The sequence below is a fragment of the Chiloscyllium plagiosum genome, chromosome 5 (assembly GCF_004010195.1).
Source record: "Chiloscyllium plagiosum isolate BGI_BamShark_2017 chromosome 5, ASM401019v2, whole genome shotgun sequence".
Lineage (NCBI taxonomy): Eukaryota > Metazoa > Chordata > Chondrichthyes > Orectolobiformes > Hemiscylliidae > Chiloscyllium > Chiloscyllium plagiosum.
In genome coordinates this window covers 12068508-12088729 of record NC_057714.1, presented here as the reverse complement: position 1 = coordinate 12088729, position 20222 = coordinate 12068508, and the positions used below count along the sequence as shown (strand labels likewise).

Here is a 20222-nt window from a genome sequence, read left to right as displayed (position 1 = left end):
TGAACCAGTTCTAAAAGTCATAGCATGCACAGTTTCCATTAATTCAATGTGTGCTATAAAGTTACTACGTTATGCACAAGAGTATCTTGACTTCTTTTGTTGGTAAACAATATGGGTCATGTGGCTATGTTGTATGCAAGGGACCATCTTTCACCATTTCTGCTACCTCCAGCAGGATTCCACAATCAAACATATCTTCCCTTCCTTTCCACTGTCAGGGACTGTTCCCTTTGTGACATGCTGGTCCAACCCTCCATTACTCCTCCAAGTCACCATTCCATGCATTGGAGAAGGTGTAACTTACCCATTCATCTCTTCCATCTTCACTGTCCAAGGCCCCCAACATACCTTCTAGATGAAGCAGCATTTCACTTTTTGTTTTAAATCAATCTATTCGTTGCTCACAATGCAATCTCCTTTATATTGTTGAGGTTTCTGAGATCATGAGGAGCATAGATAGGCTGAATAGCAAAGGTCTTTTTCTAAGCGTACGGGGTCCAAAACTAGAGGGAATAGGTTTAAGGTGAGAAGGGAAAGATTTAAAAGCGACCTGAGAGGCAGATTTTTTCACATAGAGGGTGGTGCATGTATTAGATATCTTACAGTGTGGAATCAGGTCACTTGGCCCAACAAGTCCACGCCAACCCTCTAAAGAGTAACCCACCCAATCCCATTCCCTTACCCTTTATTTACACCTGACTAGTGCACCTAACACTATGGCCAATTCACCTAGCCTGCACATCTTGGGATTATAGTACCCAGAGGAAACCCATGCCGACACGGAGAAAATTTGCAAACTCCACACAGACAGTTGTCTGAGGCAGGTATCTAACCTGAGTCCCTGCCGCTGTAAGGCAGCAGTGCTAACCGCTGAGCCACAGTGCTGCACTATGAAATAAGCTGCCAGAGGCAGGTACAATTACAACATTTAAAAGACATATGGACAATTGCATGAATAGGAATGGTTTAGAGGGACGTGGGCCAAAGACAGACAAATGGGATTAATTCATTTTGGGATACTTGGTGGGTGGCACAGTGGCTCAGTAGTTAACATAGCTGCCTCACAGTGCAAGGAACTCAGGTTCGATTCCATCCTTGGGTCACTGCCTGTGTGGAGTTTACACGTTCTCCCCATGTCTGTGTGGGTCTCTGCTGGATGCTTCGATTTCCTCCCACAGTCCAAAGATGTGCAAGCTAGGTGTATTGTCCATGCTAAATTGCCACAGTGTTCAGGGATGCCTAGGTTAGGTGTGTTAGCCATGGAAAATGCAGGATTACAGGGATGGGATAGGGTGATGGGCTTCTTCGGAGGGTCAGTATGGACCCATTTGGCTGAATGGTCTATTTCCACACTATAGGGATTCTATGGCCAGCATGCACAAATTGGACCGAAGGGTCTGTTTCTGTGCTGTACTACTCTATGACTCTAAACACATACTGGGTGACTGCTTTGCAGAACACCTCTAATCTGACTGTTGGAATGACCCTGACTTCCCAGTTGCTTACCATTTCAGTAAGCAACCTTGCTCATACGCTAACATTTCTGTCATGGGCCTGCTGCAATGTTCGAACACGGGACAATGCAAGCTCAAGGAACAATATTTCATTTTTCACTTAGGCGTTTTAAAGCCTCAAAATTTCAGTATTGATTTCAATAACTTTGGAAACTTAATTAAGGAGGACAAGAAAGATAGATGTAAAAATGGATATTAACTAAAGTTTTTTTCTCACATCGTCTCCCCCTTCTCTTGCCCCTTCCTCCAACAGCTTTGTCTTATTTGTGCCTCATTTTCATAGGGAGGACCCTATCACAAAAGTAAAATAAAGAACTGCAGATGCTGGAAAATTGAAACAAAAACAAAAATTACTGGAGAAACTCAACAGGTCCAGCAGCCTATGTAGACAGATAATAGAGTTAATATATTGAGCCCAGTTACCCTTTTCCATTTCATACCTTAATTTACACTCATTTTACATCTCTCCTTCTCATTCTCTATCATTAACAAACCTTTGTCTTTTGTACTGGGCCTCTTCCTTTGTCAAAAGTGTATTTAAACAATTTTCACCACCTTTTAATTCTGAAGAGGACTCATACTGGATTCAATGTTAATTCTGTATATCTCTTCACAGATGCTGCCAGATGTGTTGAATTTATCCAGTATTCTCTGTGTATGTTATACATAGTCAGATTACGTTGACTATACTCTGGCTTATTCCAATATTTATCGCACCCCTCTGTATATAGAGTCATGTATGCAATCTAAATGGTATTTAAAGTCAGTGCGAGTAGTTTGCAATACTATTTAATATGAAGATAGAAAAATAAAATTTAAAAAATGTAAGAAATAAAAGCAAATAGGTATACTGAAAATTGAAGGAACATGAAAACAAAATGTCAAATTAGTTTGAGAATAAGTGAAAGGGACAGTATGAAATAAAACCTGACAAAGAAACAGAAATATATATTTAAAGGAGAATGAGATCAATAAACTCAATAAGAATTTAAGGACAATCCAAGGATTAAGATAAATCCAATTTATTTTTGTGCTATATGTAAGAAACTCTCAAACTCATTTCATAACACAATGTGCAGAGAACATCTTTTCTCAAATAAATACATCAGAGAGATGCAGAAGGCAATCTTTAACTTGAGCTTTAGAAAATTAATTGTTAAAATGTATTCAGTAGTCTGATTTCAAACTGTAGGAATCTAACTGTTTACTGGTGTTGCAGCATAATGTTCTTAATGAAGCAGTCCAATAGAGTGTCAGCATACTGAAATGTTGGTGTTGTGTGCACCCAAGGTAGCATCAGTCTCTGTGAGTCTTCAACCGAGTCATAACAGCTCTGCCCCCTGCCCTAATAAATGCCTGCTGTCATAATAACCCACACCCCCAGCTCTCAAGCATCTTAAACCCCTTACGCACAGATCTTCCCCGCCACCCACACCCTCATGGATCTCTCCCACTTCCTCCAATCCTGCCACTCAGCTCTTTGACATCTCCCTGAGGGTTGGCAACTATTTTAAATCCTCAACGTGGAGTCATGGTGGGAAAGAGTTTGAGATACACTGCCTTAATGTATTTAAAATGCTGGCATAGAATCCACAAAGGCAGCTGTGATGCAAATGCTCCAGATATGCCCATAACTATCTCTATACCGTCCAATATGGTTGTTAATTTTACAATGATGGGCTGTCACAACCCATATATTGGAATAGGCACAGCCACTGAATGTGTTTTACTTCCTGGATGTAAACCTAGAATTCAAATCTGGAATTCCAGTACAGTATTATCTAGTGTGGTATTTAAACTTTGCATCTTCTGTCTTAAAAATTGGCTACCTATCATTAAACAAAAGGCTTCCTCATATTCTCTTTGTTTAGTGACATATCTATTTTCCATTCCAAAATCAATTGCCCAGATCTATCTACATTGTACTGCAGCCTCTTTGCACCCTCCTCATACTTACTTTCTCAGGTACATCTTTTATTGTTAGTAATTTGGATATGTTCTATAGTCTTCTCATTTAATTTCAAATTGCTGGATCTTCATTGTGTGTATTTATTTCATGCTGCATTGTGACTGGTAGACTGAAATATTGTTCCTTGGTGCCTGACATCGAGCACCCTAGATGTACACTCACATGACAATTAATTTCTAGCTCTTTACCAACAATATAACACAAAGCCATAAATATAAATTGTAAATTCCTAATGCCCAAGTACTGATACTTGAGGTATCATGATAGTTTCAGCTTGCCGACTGCAAAATAGTCTTGGATGGCACCTTATCAAACGTTATATGCAAATCCAGACATACTACATCCACTAGTTCCCTCTTATCCATCTTAGTAGTTACATTCTTAAACTCTGACTGTTTAGTCAAAGGCATTTCCCATTTCATAAATCCATGTTGTCTCTGCTTAATTATATTATGATGTTTAAGTGCCTAATAATAGCTTCAATCATTTTGCCTACAAGTGATGTTATTCTAACTGGTCTGCACATTACCATTTACCAACTTCCTCCTTTTTTAAATAATAGGGCTCTTTTTGTCAATTTTGAATCCTAGGTCATCTACTATTACCATAACTTATGGTTATTAACCAGTGGTTACTTGTGGCTGGTATAGTTTGTTGCCACTGATCCTTCTTTCTATACTAAGTCCAAACATCTAGGATGGACCACGAGAGAGTCTTTATAAGAAGATTTTCTTGTTTAACATAACAAATTTGGAATTAAGGATCTTAATATAATCAGAAAAACCCATCTGGTTCACTAATGTCCTTTAAGGAAGGAAACTGGCAATAATTTCTGATCTAGTCTACCCCAGACCCACAGAAATGTGGTTGACTCCTAACTGCCCTTTAACATTCCTTGTTAAACACCCTGTTAACAAACCAACTTGCCACAGGATGTGATCTTACAAATTTGCAATACAAACTAACTAACAGGAAAACTCAACATGGAAATCAGAGTAGAATTTTGGCAGATTTAGTCTGTCACATGCTTAAAAAACTTCAATCTTTCCCACTGCCAAACTGCAAAATAGGACATGGTCCACTAGCATCAGCTGCACATACTCTTCCCCATGGACCTTGGCAATTCAGTTTCAAGGAGCCATTGCAAGCCTCCAATGGCATTGTCACTGCAGCCTGCAAGGGCAGATGGGTTTGGCAGAGCACACCAGTAACAAGCAGTGTCCATGTGCAAGAGGTACAGGAACTGCATAGTGAAAGGAACTTCTTAAATGACATGGCCCAGGTTGCCTACCAGGCCTGCACCTTTGCTCTGTCACTGCACATTTGCCTGATGCCTGTATTTGATGCTTGTCATTCACCCTCAGTCAATGTGCCTGGTCACTGGCCAAAAAGTTCAATGTGCTACAAGCATCTAAAGGCAAAACAGATGCAGGACAATCGTAGAAATGATGAAACACATGAGTTCATGAAACATAATAATTATTGGCTTAATAGAAGTTGGAAAACCAAACTTTCAACATGACAATGTTGACTTAACAAACTATGTACATCACATTGTATGCTGAACAAACTATTTACATGAATTTTCTAGCCATTGCATACATCTCATTAGAAGACTCTTTCCTTCCTCGCACACCGCCACCCCCCGCCCCACCAACATTCTGCAATGCAATGAGCTCCAAAGCTCCACAGGTGAGATAGAGGGGGGCCTGCTCCATAATGAAACACTTTGGCCTTTGAGATTTGGTTGACTGGCACCAGAGATATTAGTGTCCGGATGGGCTTCTTGCCAGATCCAGTTGACCCTCCTTGGTTGGAACTTCCAATGATTGGAGGGGGCAGGCAGGGTGGAGTTGGAGGTCCCAGCCATCTCCATAGTTTCCTGAGTGTGGAGGACCTGTGGGTGACTCCTCCTGTGGCTGGATTCCTCATCTGTCACCTATGCGAATGGGGCACCTGGACTAGGCTCAAAGCTCACCATCCCCCCCCCCCCAAGTTGCCCATGGAGGCAGATAGATGGTTACAGGCTGGCTGCTCCACTGTACGGTTAGGATAACAAGCAGTATTAATAGACTGACTGCATTGCTTCAGCTTCTCAGCTTTGAGGGCCAGAGCTACCTGGACATCTGCCTCTCCTCCCTCTGCATCTGGGATGAAATTTGGCACCTGACCACAGGGTCACCTCCTGTCGTGGGCTCAGCAGATGCCTGGTTTCCAGCAGTCATCTGATTGCCAGTGACCTGGCGTGTTTCTCCCTCACATCTGCTGACCTGTCGGTGTTGAACACTGTGTATCCTTACAGAGCCCACTGGAGATATCCTCATCCATATTGCTGGAATGTCCAAGACAGTGTCAATGATGGCCGATCTAACATTATTAACTGGGGATGTCAAGGACCTGTCCTATCCAGGAGATGGCTAGTCCTTGGGAGGATGGGTCTCCCTGTAAGACGCAAGAGCAGAAGGCACTGCTGCCACCAGTTAGTATTGATGTTTGAAGCCTGCTTAATGTGGCCATTGCAGCGGGTAGACAAGTGTTACTTACTCAGATGTTGGGAATTGGATGTTTTGCCATCACTGAATCCTCCAGTATCAACATCCTGGGGATTACCATTGACCAGAAACTCAAGTTGTCTCACCAAGTAACTACAGTGGTTTCAAGGGTAGATCACAAGCTAGGAATACCTGTGGTGAGTAACTCACCTCTTGACTCCACAAAGCCTGTCCATTATCTACAAGATACAAGTCAGGCGTGTGATGAAATAGGTGGGTGCATCTCCAACAACACTCAAGAAGCTTCACACCATCCAAGACAAAGTAGCCCACTTGATTGACACCACATGCACAAACATCCTCCTCCTCCACCTCCACCTCCACCACTGATTAGCAGCAGTGTGTACTATCTACAACATGCACTACAGAAGTTCATCGGAGATCCTTGGACAGCAGTTTCCAAACTCACAAACACTTTCATTTAGAAGGACAAGGGCACCACCACCTGCAATTTCCCCTCCCAATCCCTTACCATGCTAACTTGGATATCACTATTCCTTCACGGTCACTGGGTCAAATTCCTGTAATTTGCTCCCTGATTGTTTGTCAACCCAATCAGGGTTCCCATGTAGGGAAAAGGAGTTTGTATATAGATTGCACCTTTTACAAAAGTAAGGGTTTTGGAGATAGTCAAACTCTGCTGTGTTCCATGGCTACACCCTGACCAATCAGAAGCTACCTACCTGGTCTGATAATTAAGATTGACAGTTAACTGTTTTGCTGCATCTCTGTGCCAATAATGGCACAACCAGTCAGAACACTCTTCTCATTCTGTATAAAATGTTGTGTTTTCTTTTCATGTATAATTCTTGCATTATTGTTTTGACAAGTACAAGACAATAAGCTTCAACTCTAGTCTCTGTTTCGCAAAGCAGAATGTGTTTTATTACCTTCTGGTCTTTGTTTTGTCAATTAAAAGAACACATGATACATCATATGATAGGAGTAGGAAGCAGCATCCTATAAAGGCTATAATTAATGAGCCACAACTTGTTTTGAAGGTTTATAATCTTGACAGGAAATTGAAAGGAGGCTGAAACCTCAGTGAGCCCAATATTCCATGTTTATGTGCAATTTGAAAACATTCATTGGTGAAGTAATTTATGGGTAATTCAGTGCTTAGAGTTATTTCATAAATAATTAACCACCTCCAGTGGACATAATACTAATTATAGCCATTTAATTAGATATTCTGGATTGCAGCATTATAAATATAAATTTTAATTGCACTTGGTGCAAGTCAGTAATATCTATTTCCCAACTGCAATAAATATGACAACAACCAATACAGAAAATGCTGGAAACTCTTAACAGTTTAGTATCTGTGGAGATGGAAGAGTTTTAGATGACTAAACGTTCATTTGAATCAAATGTTATATATTGTCACACACAGATTTACAATGCATTCCTAAAATAAACAGAACTGATTGAAGGTACGGATTTAATTATATTGTGTAAATGTAGCCTACTATTTGAATGACAGTTCAGATATTGGAAACTTCTGAAACTAAAAACAAAAAAAAACTGTTTTCTTTTTTGATGCATAACTGAGCTTATTACATGAATAAATATACCATGGTGATATACTGAGGCAGCTTTTCATTTCTCTCTTCCCCAGGACATTGAAGACCATGTGGCTTTCCTAATAACTGTTACGACAGCCTTGGCTATATTCCTCACAATTTTTATTCTGGTCTGTGTGGAGTCTGTTTTCAGAAAACTATTGCATGTGTTCTCCCTAGTCGTTTGGGCATGTCTGGTTGCTATGGGTTACCTGTTCATGTGCTTTGGTGGAATAATTTCTCCTTGGGACCAGGTAAGAACTCTACAGAGGAATAAGATGCAAATGTCAGTTAATGAACCATGCTGAGATGTAATATCCTTCAGATTTTGTTTTTGAAATATATTGTCAACTAAAGTTAGATTTGAGAAAGCAATAACAGAACAAATTTAACTGATTCTTTTATTATATTGCACCTGCTCATCCTTGATAAGACAGATAACAATTCTGAAAAGAAAACAAGAAATGCTGTGTAATTTGAGTACAAATAGTTGTATTGTGAGGTTGCTAGATTTCAGTTATCATTTCTTACCTATGTTTTCATAATTAGTGGCTATTCCTATTTGTATTTTTAACCATGTCTTGGAACTCTTGAAACTGAGATAGTAACCTATACTTAATAATCTGTAAAAGCAGCTCTTCAAACTGCCCAAGAGAACAGGCATGTAAAGCCTGCAATGACTTGTCACTAAATAGGAATTTAAACTTATACTTATCGTCACTGCATGATACAATGCTTAGTGCTACAGAATGCCTCACTATTATATAAAGCCTCATGTTTTATGTTCAATATAAATTAACTTTTAACATCAGTATTAGTTATAATGTTAACATTGATGTGAGAGTTTTCTACTTGAAAAAATTTGCATTATGCTGTAACAGCCAAGGAAAAAGTTACATTTTAAAATAGTACATCTGAAATTCTTTACCAGTCAATACTTTGGGATGGATTTAAGTTATTAGAGATGGATGTTCTAAGTCGAGAAATTTTCTGACTCAGCAGACCCCAACTCTTGTCTTGAGCTTTAAGGACCCCGTTAAACCCAGTGTTTGCTTGGGGGAGTCAGGAGTAGGATAGAGTTTCTTTATTCCTGATGAAGGGCTTAAGCCCAAAATGTCGACTCTCCTGCTCCTCTGATGCTGCCTAACCTGCTGTGCATTTCCAGTATCACACATTTGAATTAGGATAGAGCCAGGCCAACCGATCCCTGAAATTAATGGGCTACAGGGGATGGGAAAGTGCAAAGATGTTCTGCTGAGATGACTCTTACACTCACCAACTTAGTTCCTTGTTTGGTCCTCTAGCTATATCCATTACAGCCCCTCATCCTCAAACCCAAGTTCCCATTCCTCTCCAAACATAAGAAACAGGAGCAGGAGTAGCCCAGAAAGCCCGCTCTGTCATTCAATAAGATCATAGCTGATCTTTTCATGGCCTCAGCTCCACTTACCTGCCTGTTCACCATCACCCTTAATTCCTTTATTGTTCAAAAAATTATTTATCCTAGCTTTAAAAACATTCAATGAGGAAGCTTCACCTACTTCACTGGGCATGGAATTCCACAGATTCACAACTGTCTGGGTGAAGACGTTCCTTCTTAATTTGGCCCTAGATCTGCTCCCCCTAATTTTGAGGCTATAGCCTCTTGTCCTAGTTTCACCCAACAGTGAAAACATCCTCTCTACTTCTTTCTAATCTATTCCCTTCATAATTTTAAATGTATCTATAAGATCCCCCCTCATTCTTCTAAATTCCTATGAATATAATCCCAGTCTACTCAGTCTCTCCTCATAAGCCAACCCCCTCAAATCTGGAATCAACCTAGTGAACCTTCTCTGCACCCCCTCCAGTGCCAGCACATCCTTTCTCAAGTACGGAAACCAAAACTGCCCACAATACTCCAAGTCTGGTCTCACCAGCACCCTATACAGCTACAGCATAACCTCCTTTCTTTTAAACTCAATCCCTTTCGTAATGAAGGACACAATTCCATTTGCATTCTAAAATACCTTAATTAAATGCCCACCATGGACAATTCATGTCATCTCTGTCCTGTACCCAACCCTCTGTCCTCTCAAAACCATCCATGGGCATTTCATACCAACTCATACCCACAGAGTCCTGCATGCTACATTCACTCTCCATTGCCCTTCCATGTATGATGAACATTTATAACTTATTGTTATTATTTGGGATGTAGAGGTGCCGAAAGCTGGTGCTTTGAAATAAACCTTTTGGACTATAATCAGTTGTCATGTGATTTTTAACTTTATTATTTGGGAACTTGATAAAGTTAGGTTAGATTAGGCCACATTTGGAGTACTGTGTGCAGTTCTGGTCACCTCACTTTAGGAAAGATGTGGAAGCTTTGGAGAGGGTGCAGAGAAGATTTACCAGGATTTTGCCTGGAATGGAGAATAGATCGTACGAGGATAGGTTGAGAGTGCTAGGCCTTTTCTCATTGGAACGGCAAAGGATGAGGGGTGACTTGATAGAGGTTTATAAGATGATCAGAGGAATAGATAGAGTAGACAGTCAGAAACTTTTTCCCCGGGTACAACAGAGTGTTACAAGGGGACATAAATTTAAGGTGAAGGGTGGAAGGTATAGGGGAGATGTCAGGGGTAGGTTCTTTACCCAGAGAGTGATGGGGGCATGGAATGCGCTGCCTGTGGGAGTGGTAGAGTCAGAATCTTTGGTGACCTTTAAGCGGCAATTGGATAGGTACATGGATGGGTGCTTAAGCTAGGACAAATGTTCGGCACAACATCGTGGGCCGAAGGGCCTGTTCTGTGCTGTATTGTTCTATGTTCTATGTTCTAAAAGCAATAGGTTTTTGATTTTAAGTTCTGTGAAAGTGGCATTTATTAAGGGTGAGAAATGTTGGTTTTATTTTCAGCAGTTTGAAGACACTGGGCAGAACCTTTCCAGTGCCTGAATGACAAGGCATTGGTGAGTGCGTTGGGAATTGTAGTGATTGTCACAAGGTCAGCCAGGTGGACCTCATAGAATATTAATTCCCTAATTGGAGCTGTTAACCAGGTCTAATCAAGGAGCCCTGGCTGACAGATTAGAACAGGAGGGTCAGACATCCTGTTCATTCTGAGAGCTGGCTCTCAAGGAGTTAGATCAATGTCAAGGACTCTCCACATGTAAATAAAGGATGACTTGGTGATAGGATACTGGGCTCTGTTGAATTATTTCAGTGGTTATGAGAGGAAAGCACACTCCTGAAGAAATTTGCTTCCGACAGTCGATTTTGAGTTGGGTAAGCATGTCGGGCATCATGCTGTTATTTGGGAAGCTTGTTTGATTCTGCCTTCGAAGACCAGACCCAGTATGTGGAAAGAATGCATTATTTTTTTCCAATGGGTAAATGAAAAGCAGTGAGTACTTCTCCTCCTGTCAGCTTGTGAACCTGCAATATTTTTCAGAAAAAATAGGAACCTAACTTGCGCTGAGGCACCAGATATTAAGAAACAGGAAAGGAGCAGTCACTTTATTGGGCATTTTCTACATGCACCCCCCAATAGCAACAGAGACATGGAGGAGCAGAGTTGGAGGCAGATTTTGGAAATGTGCAAAAGTAACAGCGTTGGGTGACTTTAACTTCCCTAATACTGATTATAACTGACTTAGTTCAAATAATTTGGAGCAGTCTTTTGCCAGGTGTGTCCAGGAAGGGTTCCTGACACAATATGTAGATAGACTGACTAGAGGGAGGGCCATATTGGATTTGATGCTTAGCAACAAATCATGCCAGGTGTCAGATCTCTCTCTCAGTTGGAGAGCATTTTGGTGATAGTGATTACAACACCATGACCTTTACTATAGTCTGGAGAGGGATAGAATCAGATGGTATGGGAAAGTATTTAATTGGGGGAGGGGGAGTTACAATGGTATTACACAGGAACTGGAGTGCCTAATTTGGGAACAGAAGTTCTCAGGCAAATGCACAACAGAAATGTGGAGGTTTTTAGGAACCACCTGCTGAGAATGCTGCACAAGTTTGTCCCACTGATGCAATGAAGGGATGGTGGGTTGAAAGAATCTTGGGTGACAAGGGATGTGGAACATCTAGTCCAAAGGAAGAAGGAAGCTTACTTAAGATTGAGATGGCAAGGATCAGACAGGGCTTTAGAGGGTTACAAGGTAGGCAGGAAGGAATGGAAGAATGGATTTGGGAGCGCTAGAAGGGGACATAAGAAAAGTTTAGTGGGGAGGATTAAGGAAAACCCTAAAGCATTCTGCACTTCTGTGTGAGAAACAAGAGGATAGCCAGAGTGAGGGTAGGGCCGGTCAGGGATATTGGAGAGAACTTGCACCTGGAGTAGGGGAGGTCCTTAATGAATACTTTGCTTCTGTATTCACTAGTGAGAGGGATCTTGACATTTCTGAACACAGCGTGAAACAGACTAATATGCTAGAACAGGTTTATGTTAGGGAGGAGGATGTGCAGAACATTTTGAAAAACATAAGGATAGATAAATCCCCTGGGCAGGATGGGATATGCCCTAGGTTAATACAGGAAGTGAGGGAAGAGATTGCTGCACCTTTGGTGATCTTTGCATCCTCACTGTCCACTGGAGTAATACCAGACAATTGGAGGCTAGCAAATGTTATCCCTTTCCCAAGAAAGGGAATAGGGATAATCCTGGGAATTACAGACTAGTCAGTCTTACATTTGTAGTGAGCAAAATATTAGAGAGGATTATGAGAGAAAAGATTTATGATTACTTGGAAAACCACAGTTTGATTAGAGATTGTCAGCAAAGCTTTGAGAGGGGCAAATCTTATTGAGTTCTTTGAGGATGTGACAAAACACGTTGAAGGTAGAGCAGTGTATGTGGTACACATGGATTTTAGCAAGGTGCTTAATAATGTTCCCCATGGTAGGCTCATTTGGAAAGTAAGGAGGGATGGGATACAGGGAATCCTGGCGGTCTGGATACAGAATTGGCTGGTCCATAAAAGGCAGGGTGATGATGGATGCAAAGTATTCAGCCTGGAGCTCAGTGACCAATGGTGTTCTGCAGGGACGGGTTCTGGGACTTCTGCTCTGTGATTTTTAGAAATGATTTGGATGAAGAAGTGGAAGTGTGTGTTAGTAAGTTTGCTGATGACACGAAGATTGGTGGAGTTGTGGATAGAATGGAGGACTGTTATAGCATGCAATGGGACATTGACAAGATGCAGAACTGGGCTGACAGGCATCAGATGGAGTTCAGCCCGGACAAGTGTGAATTCATTTACTTTGGAATGTCGAATTTGAATGCAGGATATAGGGTTAAAGGTTTTTTGGCAGTATGGAGGAACAGAGGAACCTTGAGGTCCATATCCATAGGTCCCTCAAAGTTGCCACCCAGGTTGAAAGGATAGTTAAGGCATATGGTGTCTTGCCTTTCATTAGCTGGGGGATTGAGTTTAAGAGCCGAGAGGTTATGCTGTAGCTCTATAAAGTCCTGTTAGACCATACTTGGAATATTGTGTTCAGTTTTTGATCACTTCATTATAGGAATGATGTGGAACCTTTAGAGAGAGTGCAGAGGAGATTTGCCTGGACTGGAGGGGATGTCTTATGAAGACTCTTGAGGAAGGTAGGGCTTTCCTCATTCAAGTGAAGTAGGATGAGCGGTGATTAGATAGAGGTGCACAAGATATTGCGAGGCATAGATTGAGTGGATAGACAGCGACTTTTTCCCATGGTAGAATTGTCTATCATGAGGAAGATTTAGGGGAGATGTCACAGATAGGTTCTTTACTCAGATTGGTGGGTGCATGGAATGCACTGCCAGCAGTGGTAGTAGAGTCAGGTACATTAGGGACATTTAAGTTACTCTTCCATAGACAGATGGAAGATTGTACATTGGAGGGTATTGGGTTAGTCTGATCTTAGAGTAGGATAAATGGCTTGTACTATATTGCAGGCCAACGGGTCTGTGCTGCACTGTTCTATGTTCTTAACTTGAAAGTTAAGGAATATTATGACCCCAAGCTTCCTGTAATTCTGAGAAGCAATCAGTTTTACTCAGCAATTCGAGTACCTCAGGAATCCATATTGGGATTTTTGACAAGGTCAAGATGGCTGGCAGAGGCATGTGACTTTGGTTTTACCCTTAACGAGATGCTTAGAGACTGTTCAGTGTGTGGAATTAATGATGTAACCATGCAAAAGCACTAACTAGCTGAAGCCCAACTGGAGTTCAAACAAGCACTACAACTGGCCAAACTTGGCCAACTGGTTAATTTTCTACAGGATCCAGGCCAGCATGGCATTGTAGTTGCTGAAACCAAAAGAGAAAATGCTGGAAAATCTCAGCAGGTCTGGCAGCATCTGTAAGGAGAGAAAAGAGCTGATGTTTCGAGTCTAACTGACCCTTTGTCAAAGCTAAAAAAGGGGAGAAATAGGGAGGTATTTATACGAGGCTGAGAGAAGGTGAGTCATGGCTCCAGAAGCAAAGGTAGCAATAAAGAGGTGATAATGACAGTGCATAGGGAGATAAGATTAGATTACTTTACAGTGTGGAAACAGGCCCTTTGGCCCAACAAGTCCACACTGACCCGCTGAAGCACAACCCACCATACCCCTAACCTAACACTACGGGCAATTTAGCATGGCCAATTCACCTGACCTGCACATCTTTGGACTGTGGGAGGAAACCAGAGCACCCGGAGGAAACCCACGCAGACACAGGGAGAATGTGCAAACTCCACACAGTCAGTCACCTGAGGTGGGAATTGAACCCGGGTCACTGGTGCTGTGAGACAGCAGCGCTAACCACTGTGCCACCGTGCCGCCCAAGATTAGGAGTTGTGAATAAGCAAGGCTGAAGCCAGTGCTATGTGACAAAATATGTGGGGGATGGGGGGGATGGGTGAAACAGAGGCAAAATGGAAAACAGAGGAGAAGGGTAGCAAAGGGGGAAGAGGAGACATGTGGGCATGGGAGCAGGATTGGGTGGTGAAGTGGCAAGCCACAGGAAGGTCCGGGACCTGATTGCGTACAGACCGAAGGTGCTCAGCAAAGCGATCACCCGGTCAGTGTTTTGTCTCTCTGATATAGAGGAGACCACATCGGGAGCAAGGAATGCAATAAGCCAAATTGAAAGAGGTACAAGTGAAACGCTGCTTAATCTGAAATGAGTGTTTGGGGCCTTGGATGGTGAGCATGGAAGAGGTAAAGGGGAAGGTGTTGCACCTTGTGCGATTGCATGGGAAGGTGCCATGTGTGATGGGAGAGGTGTTAGGTGTGATGGGAAGGTGCCGTGTGTGATGGGAGAGGTGTTAGGTGTGATGGAGGAGGGGACTAGGTTGTCCTGGAGGGAACGAACTCTGCGGAATGCAGACAGGGGGAGGGAAGGGAAGATGTGTTTAGTGGTGACAGCGTGTTGGAGTTGGCGAAAATGGCGGAGGATTATTCTTTGCATGTGAAGGCTGGGTGGGTTGAAAGGTGAGAACAAGAGGGACCCTATCCTTGTTCTGGGAGGGGAGGGAGGGGGCGAGGGTCGTGGCGTGGGAGATGGACCGCACGCTGTCGAGAGTCCTGTCAACAACTATAGGTGGGAAGGCACGGTTGGCGAAGAAGGAGCACATATTAAGAGCACCGCTTTGGAAAGTGGCCTCATCGGAACAAATGAGGCGGAGACGAAGGAGCTGAGAGAAAGGGATTGAGTCCTTACAGGACGTAGGGTGAGAAGAGCTGTAGTCCAGATAGCTGTGGGAGTCAGTGGGTTTGTACTGGATATTAGTGGATAGACTGTTGCCGGAAATGGAGACAAAAAGGTCAAGGAAAGTAAGGCAAGTATCGGAGATGGACCAGGTAAAGGTGACGGAGGGATGGAAACTGGAAGCGAAGTTTATGAATTTTTCCAGGTCAGGACGAGAGCATGAAGCCGCACCAAAATAGTCATTGATGTACCGATAAAGCAGTTGTGGGAGGGGACCCGTGTAGGCCAGGAACAAGAAATGTTCCACATACCCCATGAAAAGGCAGGCATAGCTGGGACCCATGTTGGTACCCATTGCTACACCTTTGATTTGGAGAAAATGGGATGAGTTGAAGGAGAAGTTGTTGAGAGAGAGAACAAGTTCAGCCAGGCGGAGGAGAGTGGTGGTGGATGGAGATTGTTCGGGTACAAGTTCAGCCAGGCGGAGGAGAGTAGATTCCAGCATCTGCAGTAATTTGCTTTTATGCATTGTAGTTGCTGTTGGTATGCAGACTCAAGACTGTAAAAGAGCCCAACTAGACCTGAACTGAGTCAGAAAACTCATAGGCCAGTGTCCAGGTGATTGAACACCCTGGAAGGTTCACCTACATCTTATTTGGAACAGTTAAATTGCTTAGCAACATCCAAATCTGAACCAGTCAAAATAAACATCTGGTTAAATGGTCACCTGGTTCTAATGAAGGTCACCAGTAGCATGGCCGTTTCAGTGATACAGACCCCGTCTTTAACAAAATTCACTCTGGGCGCCTTCACTTAAGTTTGCACAAGACCTCAACTAGACTGCAAACCTGTACTGGGGAAACTTTGTAGATTAAGGCTACAAGTTTGATCCAGTCTCTTATGAGAAGCAGCTGGTTCAGTTACTAGTGATTGGAGTGTAAGGCTGAGGCCCAAGCTAGATGGGGCAAAATTGTTTAAGAAAGATTCAACTAGATTGGCTCATTTAGATAATGGCTGTCTGAGTGAAGTTCTAATTAAAATCCTGAAATTTTCAGGAAGGTCTAGGGACTAACAAAGGAGCCAAGGCCACCACACGTGTTGATCAGGAAGCAGTTCCATGATTCTGCATGGCGTGCCCAGTGCAGCGGCAGAAATCAGAAGACTGGAAAGTGAAGGAATTATCAAACCAGTCCAGTTTGTGGAATGGGTAGGACCGGGCGTACTGAATGTGAAGTCCAATGGGTCGGCTCGCCTTTGTGGGGTTTTAAACAAATGGCAAACAGCTTTTCACTGCTTGATAAATACCTAAATCCTCGCATAGAGGATTTATACACAAAGCTGGCCAGGTGGGGGGAGAACTGTCCTTCACAAAGCTGGCCATGAGCCATGTGTATTTGCAATTGCAGTTAGATGAGGATTCCCAGTAATATGCTACAATTGAGACCCATACTGGTTTGTGCCAATATGTGAGACAGCTATTTGGGGAATTGTCAACCTGTACACTTTTTCATTTTACAAGGTCTACTCAAGGTTGCAATTATATACATGATGTGCTAATAATAGAGACGATAAAGAGCACTTTGAGAACTTGGATGTAGTTCTTAGATGTTTTTCCCAGATGGGCATATGCCTTAGAAGGGAACAATATGTTTCAGGCAACCCATGCTCCCATGTCCGTACCAGAGCTTAGGTCTTTCCTTGGACTGGAGAATTATTACGGAGAGTTCATACATAAGCTGCCTCCATCCTGATACATTTACATCAACTCTTACAAAAGGGTCAGCCTTGAATTGATTGTATAGCCAAGTCATAGACTTCAGGGAAGTGAAGAAACCGATAACATCCTCTGGACTGTTGGTATACTCCAATCCCAAATAAGATCTTTGTATTGATTTGGCTGCCTTCCTGTACAGTATTGGGATAGGTGGCCTAATGAAGAGGAATGCGCAATAGTGTATGCATCCAGGACTTTGGCTAATGCAGAGTATAATTAGGCCCAAATACAGAAGAAAGTTTTGGTGGTTATCTTTGGAGTCAGAAAGTTCCACCAGCACCTTTGTGGGTGTAAACTTGTAATAATGATGGACCACAGACCTCTGCTGGGGTACTTAGAGTCTAGATTGGAGTGGTGCTGGAAAAGCACAGCAGGTCAGGCAGCATCCGAGGAGCAGGANNNNGTGCTGAGCTGGAAGGCTGGAGCTGGGATGAGGTGGGGGAAGGGGAAATGAGGAAACTGGTGAAATCCACATTGATGCCCTAGGGTTGAAGTGTTCCGAGGCGGAAGATGAGGCGTTCTTCCTCCAGGCGTCGGGTGGTGAGGGAGCGGCAGTGGAGGAGGCCCAGGACCTGCATGTCCTCAGCAGAGTGGGAGGGGGAGTTGAAATGTTGGGCCACGGAGCGGTGTGGTGTCCCAGAGATGTTCCCTAAAGCGCTCTGCTAGGAGGCGTCCAGTCTCTCCAATGTAGAGGAGAACACATCGGGAGCAACGGATACAATAAATGATATTGGTGGATGTGCAGGTAAAACTTTGATGGATGTGGAATGCTCCTTTGGGGCATTGGATGGAGGTGAGGGAGGAGGTGTGGGCGCAGGTTTCGCAATTTCTGTGGTGGCAGGGGAGGGTGCCAGGAAGGGAGGGTGGGTTGTTGGGGATGTGGACCTGACCAGGTAGTCACGGAGGGAACTTTGCAGAAAGTGGAAAGGGGTGGGGAGGGAAATATATCCCTAGTGGTGGGGTCCGTTTGGAGGTGGTGGAAATGTCGTCGGATTATGTGGTTTATGTGAAGGTTGTTAGGGTGGAAGGTGAGCACCAGAGGGGTACTGTCCTTGTTACGGTTGGAGGGGTGGGGTCTGAGGGCGGAGGTGCGGGATGTAGATGAGATGCGTTGGAGGGCATCTTTAACCACGTGGGAAGGGAAATTGTGGTCTCTAAAGAAGGAGGCCATCTGGTGTGTTCTGTAGTGCAACTGGTCCTCCTGGGAGCAGATACTTGGAGGCCAAGGCAGTGCCGCCCTTAGCTTCAGGCCAAATTCAGCAGTAGGTTTGAATTCTAAGTTCATATGTGTACAAATCAGAGGCTAACTAGCAAATGTGGTTGCATTGAGCTGCCTCCAGCTGCCAGATACACAACCAGTGGTACTGCAACTGGAAGAGTCTGTAATGGTTTTAAATTCTTTTCCAATCACAGCTGACAATCTCAGACTTTGGGCACAGAAGGATTTGGTCCTGGCACAACTGAAACAGCTGGTGATGATGGGGAAACAAAAGTGGTGTCACAACCCAAACTCCAATCTTTTGGACCTGGAGAGACCAGACCGCTGGAGGACAGCATATTATTATGGGCAGCAAGACTGATTATCCCAAGTAAAGGTCATCGCCAGATCATGGCTGCAGTTCACCAGGGTAATCCTGGGGCTTCCAAAATGGAGGTGTTGGTGCCAAGCTATGTCTGCTCACCCAGATTGGATGTAGCCATAGCCACATTGGTGGACCAGTTCCCAAAGTGCCAACAAGAACATAAATTACCGCCAGCAGCTCCCCACATTCATGGGAATAGCCGAGTAAACTCTGGACTAGGTCACATGTCGACTGTGCAGGTCCTTTGATGGCCTCAATGTTCTTAGTCATTGGATGCCCACTCAAAATGGCTAGACATGTTTCGAGTTCATTTGTCAAACTGAACTCGACAGCTGCATAATGGTCTGGCAAAAAAAGCAGTCCAAACTTTGAAGGCAGGCTTAAAGAAACAGCCTAAAGCTTCTTTAGATACCAAACTGTCCTAGTCCCTGTATTATTGTAGGACCATTCCTCATTTAATACAAGGATAGCTACAGCAGAGTTGATAATGGTGGGTGGGTGGGGGTTATGAAATGGCATCGAGAATGCTAGTGCCAGATATGACTTCACCAAGCAAGCAAGAGTTTACTTCAGTGGGCAAAGTTTGGGTTTGGAACCAAGGGATGGCCCTCCATGGGTAAGGAGCATGGTTGCTGTGAGGAGAAAGTGAGGATTGTAGATGCTGGAGATTAGAGTTAAAAAGTGTAGTGCTGGAAAAGCACAGCCAGTTAGGCAGCACCCAAGGAGCAGAAGAGTCGATATTTGAAGCATAAGCTCTTCGTCAGGTTGATCGTCAGATCCAGTGATGTATAAAGTTTGGGCAGGAGAGACGGTCCTGAGCAAGCATGTGGTCTGTATGAATGCGAGGCAAAAGTGAGAACTGCAGATGCTTGGAAACCAGAGTTTAGATCAGAGTGGTGCTGGAAAAGCACAGCAGGTCAGGCAGCAGCCAAGGAGCAGGAAAACCGACGTTTCGGGCAAAAGCCCTTCATCAGGAAAGGAGGAATGTATGAATGCTGTAAACTCTCAAACAGTGCAGGAGCAAAACCTGTCCAGCTTCTCGCCAACCTTTGTGACTGTTCCGGAACCTGTCTGCATCAAGCATTGAAGATACCTCAGAATTTGAGATGGACACAGCCGATGTCACCACCTCAACGCCTTTGCCTGAAGAAGCGAATCATATTCTTCCAAGATACTCCGGGCATAAAAAACATTGTGTGTGTGTGTGTGTGTATATATATATGCCTTTCTAATCTATTTTTAATCAAATCACCCCTCACTCTTTCTCCAGTGGAAACAAACTGAGTGCCAATTAAAAAAAAACTGTTTGTTTCAGCAAACGTCCTCAAGCTGTAGTGAGGCTGATACATGTCAGATACTGTGCATTACATGCTGCCTGTATCAGAGACTGAGTTGGTGGAACCTGCCCTTGTGCTAAGTTGCCTCAGGATGAGCTACCAATTAAGAACTGGGCTATGTCCTCTGGATCAGATGGGGAGGGATGATGTGATTGTTACAATGCCAGCTAGTTGATCGCCATAGAATGAGTTTCCTAACTGAGGCTGTTAATCTGGTCCAAACCAGGAACTCTGGCTGACCGATAATGAATGTCAGACATCCTG

General features: G+C 43.4%; 1 protein-coding gene across 2 annotated transcripts in view; it reads left to right on the top strand.

Moving 5' to 3' along the window:
* LOC122549721 (adenylate cyclase type 2-like) overlaps nt 1-20222 on the top strand; it is a 625439-nt gene that overhangs the window by 214612 nt on the left and 390605 nt on the right. For both annotated transcript variants that reach the window (XM_043689618.1, XM_043689619.1), the window contains one exon: nt 7654-7851. In XM_043689618.1, the coding sequence (XP_043545553.1) occupies nt 7654-7851 (198 nt within the window). The remainder of the gene's footprint in view (nt 1-7653; nt 7852-20222) is intronic.